Source organism: Phascolarctos cinereus, unplaced genomic scaffold (assembly GCF_003287225.1).
Source record: "Phascolarctos cinereus isolate Bilbo 61053 unplaced genomic scaffold, phaCin_HiC Scaffold_5;HRSCAF=322, whole genome shotgun sequence".
NCBI classification, from domain to species: domain Eukaryota; kingdom Metazoa; phylum Chordata; class Mammalia; order Diprotodontia; family Phascolarctidae; genus Phascolarctos; species Phascolarctos cinereus.
The window spans coordinates 42,546,073-42,556,206 of NW_027555958.1; the positions used below are offsets into that span (position 1 = coordinate 42,546,073).

A 10,134-nucleotide genomic window follows, 5' to 3' on the forward strand; every position below is an offset into this window, starting at 1 on the left:
CATTCTTTCATTTGAAAATGTGATATCTTGAGCTGAATGTCTACCTGGCAGTTGTAACATTAGGTGCTGACTTCAGCATTTGGAAGGAATAATATTTAGTGGTGGTATAATGGGGAATTGGTAACTTGCAATTTTGACTTCTGGCTTCTCTGTGGATTGGTTATATAAACTGGGGAAAGTCAGTTGCCCATTTCATTGTTCTCATTGTTAATTTGCATATGTATGTACAAGTCATATATACAACAAATATATATATATATATATGTTATGTATGTATGTGTTTTATATGTGTGTATACAGTTGCCTTAAAAGTGTAACTATGTGAAAGTTTCTAACCACTTCACCCATAGCTTTTGCCTTCCTCTTTTGCCCATTTTTACAGATAACTGGTTATGAGCAACAAGAGAGGCTGATTTAACATTCCTCCCACAGAATCACAGATTGGGAGGTGAAAAGAATTTTAAGGGTTATTGAATCCAACCTCCTCATCTTACAGATGAGAAAACTGAGGCCCAAAGAAGCTATGTCTTATTTCTTTGTCTGCTTTTTTAAATGGTACCAATGAAGGCTGTATTATGCAAATTTACCAAAAGTCGGACAACCAAGAGTTGACTACAGATTAACTTGAAGCAGATTCACAGGTTCATAGGATTTAGAGATTGACAATACCTCAGTGATCATGTAGTCCAACCCTCTTATTTGCCAGATAAGGAAAATGAGTCCCAGAGAGATGAAATGATTTGTCCAAGGCCAAATGGAAAGTTAGTGGCAAAGACAGGATTTAACTGCACATCTTGTGACTCAGAATCCAGTGTTCTTCCTACCACCCTGCTCTTTGGCCACTTCTTTGCTATTCCCCAGGATGTATATATAGTGCTTCATAAGTTTTTTAAGTGCTGTATAGGACAGCTAGGTGGCACAGTGGATAGAGCACTGGCCCTGGAGTCAGGAGGATTTGAGTTCAAGTCTGGCCTCAGATACTTGCCACTTAACTACCTATGTGACCCTGGGCAAGTCACTTAAGCCCCTTGCCTAGCCAAAAAACAAAACAAAATACTATATAAATAAAATAGGTAATAGATTTAGAGCTGGAAAGATTGAGGAAACCAAGACACAGCTAGTAAGCATCTGAGGCAGGATTTTCTTCTTGCCTTCAAGTCCACTTTATCCACTATGCCATACTTCCTCTTACAACAATTTTTATTGATATTTCTGCTTTCTTTTCTAAAGACAATATTTACATATGACATGCTTTTGAATACCATAATAGAAAACTAGTTCCTGGTGTATAAATAAATATTCAGAGGGAAATAGTTGCTCCTAGAATAGACACTACCTGCCTAGAACAGTAAAGTTGAAACCTGATTAAGAGTAGAGAAACAGAATTTGACTCAAGCCCAGTGATTCCATGATTGCCCTATTTTATTCTTCCAGGTTTACTTAAATTTGCAGGGAAAAAATGCCTCAGCTACTGAAAAGCATTGTTGATATCATCGAAGTTTACAAGCAATATGCACTAAGTGATTCTGATGGAACAACACTGAGCAAAAAAGCCCTGAAGAATCTTCTTCAGAGAGAATTTGGGGATATCCTCCGGGTAAGAACTGCCAAGGAAAGGGAGAAGGGACTCTTCCTTCATCCTGAAAAATGTGATTTCTTCTGCGATAGCTCAAAGAAATAATTTGGGAATATCGTGTAACTTTGCTATAGCATAGGTCTAGACTAATTCAGGCATTTCTTTCTGGGTTTAACTCTTAAATGTATTCAGCAATGCTGTCAAGATTCCCAAAAGACAGTATTCAAAGATATGAAAACTAACTGATAGGAAAAGAAGTGCACCCGTGATTCCACTGACATTAGAAGTCTCAGATAAGTTAACTCTCTCCGCTAATGCAGATCTCCACTTTCTCTGCAACTACGAATTCCCTAGAATACTGAGAACTGAGTGATTTATCTAGAGCCATATAGCCAATATGTATCAGAGATGGGACTCAAACTTTGATCTTCCTAACTTGAAAGCAGTTTTCATATCCATCACCCTATACTACCTCTCTTGACTATGATGCAAATGTATCTTTTATAAGAAGTTGAGCATATCACTACCAAAGATATCAAAACAATGTTGATTGTGGAAGGAATTTTTAAGTCAACTTCCTAACATTTTAGCTAATTTGTGTTTGTTCTCTAATATAATTCTGCCATAATACATGTACCTGGTCTGTGTAAGACAGATGTGTCTTACCACAACAGGTATATGTGGCACTGGCCAACAATTTCACAAATTATGGTTTTCAGAAGTAGTCCCCAACCTGTCCATGCAGATGAATGTAAATTTATTCTCAGCATCAATGAATAATGGAATTTCTTGGGTCTGAGATCACTCTGAAGTGAATGTGGAAAAATTGGTAAGCAGATAGATATAAGATAGATAGATAGATAGATAGATAGATAGATAGATAGATAGATAGATAGATAGATACATAGATACATAGATACATAGATACATAGATACATAGATACATAGATACATAGATACATAGATGGATGGATGGATGGATGGATGGATGGATGGATGGATGGATGGATACTAGATAGGACAATTGAGGGCAGCTAGTTAGTGGAGTGGATAGAGCACTGGGCTTCGAATTAGGAAGACTCATCTTTCTGAGTTCAAATCCAACCTCAGACGCTTACTAGCTGTGTGACCCTGGGCAAATCACTTAATCCTGTTTGCCTCAGTTTCTTTATCTGTAAAATGAGCTGGAGAAGGAAATGGCAAACCACTTTAGTATCTTTGCCAAGAAAACCCCAAGTGGGGACATGAAGAGTCTGAAAAGACTGAACAACAACAAGAAGACATGACAATTCCCAGTGTCTACGACCTTTAAAATAAAATGCCCACCTTACAGAGGGACAACAAGGCTTGCAATTGAAGCACGGAGAGAGAACTGAAAGGGATCTCAGAGACCATCTGGGTCAAACCTATCATTTTAGAGTGGAGGAAACGTGGGCTCAGAGTTTTAGTGACTTGTCCAAGGTCATACAATTAATAAGCAGCAGAAGTGGGGGTACATAGGATCATAGATCATGAGCTATAAAGGACCCTAAAAACCATCTGGTCTGACTCCCTTATCTTACAGAGGAGACTAAATGACTTGCCCAAGGTCATACAAGTTGTAAGCGTCAGAAGTGGGATTCGGACCGAGGTCTTCTAGGTGATATTCATGTTGCTTGAAAAAGAATCTCTTAGGTGGTAAGACCTCACAAAACATACAGGAGTCATTAAAAGCTCTCATACTTTTCTTGGGATCCAGAAACCTGCATTAGATTGTCAAATTTTTCTTTTTTCTCTATTTTCCTACAGAGACCACATGACCCCCAGACTGTGGAACTGGTCCTGCAACTTCTAGATCGAGATTGTAACGGGCACGTTGATTTCAAAGAGTTTCTCTTGCTAGTGTTCAAAATAGCTCAATCATGCTATTACGCCCTTAGCCAGGCCACGGGGAACGAAGAGAAGAGACGAGTTAAGCTAGAGGAAAAGAGGGAAAGGTTACAAGAGGAAAACCAGAGGAGGCGCGGCGCCCGGGAGAGGCAGCTCCAAGAGGAAGAAGAGCTGCAGCGAGTGCAACAGGAACGCGAGCGGCAGCGTAGTGAAGGACTCCAGGAGCTGGAGAGGCCAAGGGCCTCTAAGGAAGAGCAGCTGCAGCGACAAGAGCAAGAAAGACAGCTCCAGGAGCGCGAGAGGCAGCGCCTGGAGGAAGAGCAGCTGCAAAGACCCGGGAGCGAAAGACGGAGAGAGAGGCAGGTCTGGGAAGAAGAGCAGAAACAGAGGCAAGAGCTAGAACGAGAGCGTCGCCGCAGCCAACAGAGACAGGAGCGCGCAGAAGAAGGCTACGGAAAACAGGAGCAGGAGGAGAGGCAGCAAAGCGAGCGGCACAGAGAGAGCCGGGAAGAAAGGCGGCAGGAGCGTGCAGTGCAGAGCTTGGAGGAAGAGCAGCAGCTAAGACGTCAAGAAGAAAGACAGGCCCGCGAGCAGGGTGAGAGCCGCGGCTTCCGACTGCAGTGGCAACTGGAAAGAGAACTTCAAGGTCGGCAGAACAAACTCTACTCTAAGCCCCGCAGGCAGGAGGATGGCCAATTCCTGGAGGAAGAACCGAGACGCCGACAGCAGAGAGAAGAGAGACAGCGGCGTCAGGAGCGAGAGAGGCAGCTGCGCGAGGAAGAGACGTTGCAGCGTCAGGACAGGTTCGGTCAGCTGCGGGATGGGGACATCGACGACCGCTTCCAGGAGGAGCAGGAAAGACAGCGACGTGAAGAGGAACAGGCTCGCCGGCGACAGATACGCGACCGGCAGCTGCAAGAGGAGGAGCGGCGCCGCGACCTCAAAGTCCAGTGGCTGCCAGAAGAAGAAGCCGAGAGACGCCGAAACCGACTCTACTCCAAGCCCTCTGAGCAGGAACGTCGGGCTCAACTGGAGAGGCATCTGAGAGAGGAAGAAGAGCGCGAGCTTCAGCAGCGAGAGAGGAGGCGGCTCCGGGAGCAGAGAGAGCAGCTGTATCGCGAGGAAGAACAGCTCCGGCAGGAGGAAGAGCAGCTCCGACGGCGCCAGGAGAGAGAGAATGAAAGGCGACGTCAGGAGCGAGAGAGGCAGCTGCGCGAGGAAGAGGCGTTGCAGAGTCAGAACAGGTTCGGTCAGCTGCGGGATGGGGACATCGACGACCGCTTCCAGGAGGAGCAGGAAAGACAGCGACGTGAAGAGGAACAGGCTCGCCGGCGACAGATACGCGACCGGCAGCTGCAAGAGGAGGAGCGGCGCCGCGACCTCAAAGTCCAGTGGCTGCCGGAAGAAGAAGCCGAGAGACGCCGAAACCGACTCTACTCCAAGCCCTCTGAGCAGGAACGCGAGCAGGAACGTCGGGAGCAAAGAGAGAGGCAGGTGAAAGCGGAAAAACAGCTCCAGGAGGAGGAAGAGCAGCTCCAGCGCCTGGAACAGGAAGTAGAAAAGAGACGTGAGGCGTTGGAGAAGAGGAAGCGCCAGGAGCAGCAAAATGGACAATACCGGGAGGAAGAACAGCTCCAGGAGGAGGAAGAGCAGCTCCAGCGCCTGGAACGGGAGAAGAGGAGGCGCAGGAGGAGGAAGAGCAGCAGCGCCTGGAACGGGAAGGAGGAGGAGGGAAGAGCAGCTCCAGGAGCGCCTGGAACAGGAAGTAGAAAAGAAACGTGCAGAGTTAGAGAAGAGGAGGCTCCAGGGGGAGCTGGACAGTCAGTACCGGGAAGAAGAACAGCTCCAGGAGGAGGAGGAGCAGCTCCAGCATTTGGAGAGAGAGGTCGAAAAGAGACGTGAGGCGTTGGAGAAGAGGAGGCGCCAGGAGCAGCGGGACAGACAGTTCCGGGAGGAAGAGCAGCTCCAGGAGGAGGAAGAGCAGCTCCAGCGCCTGGAACAGGAGGTAGAAAAGAGACGTGAGGCGTTGGAGAAGAGGAGGCGCCAGGAGCAGCGGGACAGGCAGTTCCGGGAGGAAGAGCAGCTCCAGCGCCTGGAGCGGGAGGAGAAAAGCAGGCGCCAGGAACAGCGAGATGGACAATACCGGGAGGAAGAGCAGCTCCAGGAGGAGGAAGAGCAGATCCAGCGCCTGGAACAGGAGGTAGAAAAGAGACGTGAGGCTCTGGAGAAGAGGAGGCGCCAGGAGCAGCGGGACAGGCAGTTCCGGGAGGAAGAGCAGCTCCAGGAAGAGGAAGAGCAGCTCCAGCGCCTGGAACAGGAGGTAGAAGAGAGACGTGAGGCGTTGGAGAAGAGGAAGCGCCAGGAGCAGCGAGATGGACAATACCGAGAGGAAGAGCAGCTCCAGGAGGAGGAAGAGCAGCTCCAGCGCCTGGAACAGGAAGTAGAAAAGAAACGTGCAGAGTTAGAGAAGAGGAGGCGCCAGGGGGAGCTGGACAGTCAGTACCGGGAAGAAGAACAGCTCCAGGAGGAGGAAAAGCAGCTCCAGCGTCTGGAGAGAGAGGTCGAAAAGAGACGTGAGGTGTTGGAGAAGAGGAGGCGCCAGGAGCAGCGGGACAGGCAGTTCCGGGAGGAAGAGCAGCTCCAGCGCCTGGAGCGGGAGGAGAAAAGCAGGCGCCAGGAACAGCGAGATGGACAATACCGGGAGGAAGAGCAGCTCCAGGAGGAGGAAGAGCAGCTCCAGCGTCTGGAGCGAGAGGTGGAAAAGAGACGTGAGGCTTTGGAGAAGAGGAGGCGCCGGGAGCAACGGGACAGAAAGTACCGAGAAGAGCAGATCCAGCGCCTGGAACGGGAGGAGAAAAGGAGGCGCCAGGAGCAGCGGGACAGACAGTTCCGGGAGGAAGAACAGCTCCGGGAGAAGGAAGAGCAGAGACGTGAAGAGCGAGAGGGGAAAAGGCTTCGCCTGCAGCGGCGAGACCGGCAATACCGGGAGGAGGAGGAGCTAGGCGGACAATATTCTGAGAGAGAGGAGTTCCAAGAACAGGAGAGTGACCTGCCATTCCGTGAGGAAACCCAGAGCCGACGTCTGAAATGGCAGTGGCAACCCCACCGGGAAAATGAAGCACGGAACAGAAGGCTTTACTCCAAACGTAGGGAGGATGCACAGAGAGATTGGGAGCAAGAAGATTCTCAAGTCCGAAACTGGCCCGCGGGAGATAATGACGATGAGTCTGGTCGTGCAGATCTGGACAGACCGTTCAGGTACGAGAAATCCCGTCGGCTGCAGGACAGACAGCTCTATCGGGACGAGCAAGAAGAACGAAGGTACAGGCAGGAACGAGAGGCGGAGAAGGAACGTCTCCAAGAAAGAGGCAGGATCTCCCAGGAAGAAGAACAAGGCCTCCGACAAGAAAGGAGACGCCGCCAAGAGCAAGGCGCGAAATTCTTGGATGAAGAACAGTTGTACCCAGAGGAACGAGAGGAATATGAAGAAACGAAAAGACTGCGTCAGAGCAGAGACAGGAAGTTCCGTGAGGAGCAGGAGTTTCGCAGACAGGACCAAGAGAGAAGGCAAAGAGTCCTCCAGGCTCGAGACAGACAACTCCAGGAAGAGGAATTCTACCCTCAGGAGCGAGACAGACAGTATCGTAAGGAACGGCGCTCCCAGGAGGCCCAGGACAGGCAATTTCCGGAGGAAGAGAGGGTGCTCCCTCAGCAACGAGAGGAACAGAAACGCAGGCAGGAACGAGACAGAAAACTCCAAGAGCAAGAGCAAAGCCTCCAGCAAGCGGTAGAAGAAGAAAGGAGACGCCGTCTAGAACAAGACAGGAAGCTCCTCCAGCAGGAAGAGGAGGAAGAGCAGAGGCGCCGTCAGGAACGCGAGAGGAAATTCCGTGAGGAGGAGCAGCTCCGCAGACAGGAGCTAGAGCAGGAGCCTCAGAGGCGCCAGGAGCGGGAGAGGCAATTCCGGGAGGAGAAGGAGCTCCGCAGACAGGAGCTGGAGCAGGAGCTAGAACAGGAGCAGAGGCGCCGTGAGGAGCGGGAGAGGCAATTCCGTGAGGAGGAGCAGCAGCTCCGCAGACAGGAGCCGGAGCAGGAGCAGAGGCGCCGTCAGGAGCGGGAGAGGCAATTCCGTGAGGAGGAACAGCTCCGCAGACAGGAGCCGGAGCAGGAGCAGAGGCGCCGTCAGGAGCGGGAGAGGCAATTCCGTGAGGAGCAGCAGCTCCGCAGACAGGAGCTGGAGCAGGAGCTAGAACAGGAGCAGAGGCGCCGTGAGGAGCGGGAGAGGCAATTCCGTTGAGGAGGAGCAGCAGCTCCGCAGACAAGGAGCCGGAGCAGGAGAGGCGCCGTGACGAGGAGCGGGAGAGGCAATTCCGTGAGGAGCAGCAGCTCCGCAGACAGGAGCCGGAGCAGGAGCAGAGGCGCCGTGAGGAGCGGGAGAGGCAATTCCGTGAGGAGGAACAGCTCCGCAGACAGGAGCTGGAGCAGGAGCTAGAACAGGAGCAGAGGCGCCGTGAGGAGCAGGAAAGGCAATTCCGTGAGGAGGAGCAGCAGCTCCGCAGACAGGAGCTGGAGCAGGAGCAGAGGCGCCGTCAGGAGCGGGAGAGGCAATTCCGTGAGGAGCAGCAGCTCCGCAGACAGAAGCCGGAGCAGGAGCAGAGGCGCCAGGAGAGGGAGAGGAAATTCCGCGATGAGCAGCTGCGCAGACAAGAGTTAGAAGGGCAGCGGTACCGTCAAGAGTTCGACTCGCAAACGCGCGGCCAGTTCCGAGACAGGCAGTCCAGGGAGGAAGACAAGAGTCGTAGGCAGGCCCAGGAATTTAGCTCACGTCAAATTTCTAAACCAATTGTCCGTTCCAGCCCACTGTATGAATATATTCAAGAGCAAAGATCCCAATATCGTCCATAGGAGAAGCTGTCAAAGTCCTGTCACTTACCAAAGTTTAGACAACAGGAAATGGAAAACACCGCGTACCAAGTGATTGATCAAGCGCAAGTTCTTTTTGGTTATGGGAAAACTCTTTTCTGTCAAAATAATGGGAGGAGGTTTCTCCCCCCAAAAAAGCACCCTTTAAGCTATCTTTATTTCCTTCTTCAGTCCTTCTTGTAGCTCTTTACTACAATTCCGTGAGGAATTCATTGATACAGATGTGGTGCTCATAAAGAAACAATACTTTGGTTTAATGAACGGGGGGGGGGGGGCACTCGCCTGTTCATCGGTTGTCAGAGATAACACAAGAATCAAGATCTGCGGTTCCTCCCTGGATAACGCCATTGGGTTTGAAGAGATGTCAATTTCCAAAGCTAGTGCAAGTGATATTTCTCCGCAACAAATAAAATTCGGCTTTACCTCAACCCAGATTCCATCTTGGGTAACAGTCACGCCCAATGTAGCCCTAAGGCTTCATTGCAATTTTGTAACTATATAGCCTCAAGGAGGCTGTGTTAGACAGTCCACTTGTGAAGGCAGCCCATAATTGGAATAAATGTTTAAAATTTGAGGTTAACCTGAACTCTGGTAATTTAAGAACTGAGAAGACTTGGATTTAGGGCTGTTCCTCTAATAATAAGAATAAGAATAATAGCCAGGAGACTACAAGCAAGCTCATGAAGCAAAATCAAAGTGTTTCTTTAAAAGCTCCACAACTCAAAAAAAAAATTTTTAATTAAAAGTAGATGTCTAGTATAGTCTATAGTACTTGGTTCTTTCCCCTAGTCCTTGATGGGGTTGTAGATCTTTGCACCTCTGTGAATTTCAGCTGGATATGAAACCAACTCAGAGAATTCTGAAGATCTGCCTTAGTGATTGGTACCTGTAATCTGCAAGAGTTATTTAGAGTGAGTGTGTTGGGAAAAGCAAATGTGTAGTGGAAAATGTGTGGATGACTGTGCAGGTACCCTTAGGCCCTAGGACAAGACCCATCAACCCATAACCCTTTGAGGCTAATTGATACTATCTTGGGGACATTCTTGTTGAAATAATTGGACTATGGAAATCAATTAATAAATGGTTGGCAATTATTTACTTTTTTCCTGTTTCATCTCTTCGTCTTCACAGCACAAGGACTGGAAATCAACATAAACATCCCACACACATACATTCCCAAATCACTAAGCTTTTATTATATTTGACAAGATGTTAGGAACCTTTTTTTTTATAAGAAATGCAAAATAAACTACCCAAAGAAGTGTTCTGGTCAGGCCAGACTGTCACAGTCAAAATTAAGTTCACAGCATGAGAAAGCAATCACATCTTTCCCACATGTACAAAAGTGAGCAACAATTAAAAAAAAGCTTCACTTCTTCACATTTACCAAGATTTTTTTTAATGATCAAAAGCAAAAACAATGTAATGTTTTGTTTTGTTCTGTTTTTGTTCTTGTTTTTTGCTTCTGTTCACTGTGAACTAAACTTGATATGGTTTCAGGACTGGTGCCTTCAGCCTCAGCTGGCTGAATGAGTGTCTGTCATATGCAGTCACAGGTGCATATTGATAGAAAACTATATTATGATGTGATCAAAATTGCATTGTAGTTGTGTTCATTTAGAGGGGAATAGAAACTTTACCCGTGACTTCATTGCTACAGGGAACTTTGGGGTCTGGAAACACCCACTACCAATGCAGGTTGGCATCTTTTCTGCAACTTACAGTCTTAGTAACTTGCCCTGGGTCTCATAGCCACCAGTGTCAGA

The 10,134-nt window shown here is 48.7% G+C and overlaps 1 protein-coding gene across 1 annotated transcript; it reads left to right on the forward strand.

Annotated features, from left to right (window-relative positions):
- Nucleotides 1-1,459: 1,459 nt before the first annotated feature.
- Nucleotides 1,460-9,449, forward strand: TCHH (trichohyalin). The gene is given in 4 exon segments (XM_078154845.1): nt 1,460-1,597; nt 3,365-5,169; nt 5,171-7,731; nt 7,734-9,449. Coding segments are annotated over 4 exon segments (5,121 nt in total). The 3' UTR covers nt 8,351-9,449.
- Nucleotides 9,450-10,134: the final 685 nt, after the last annotated feature.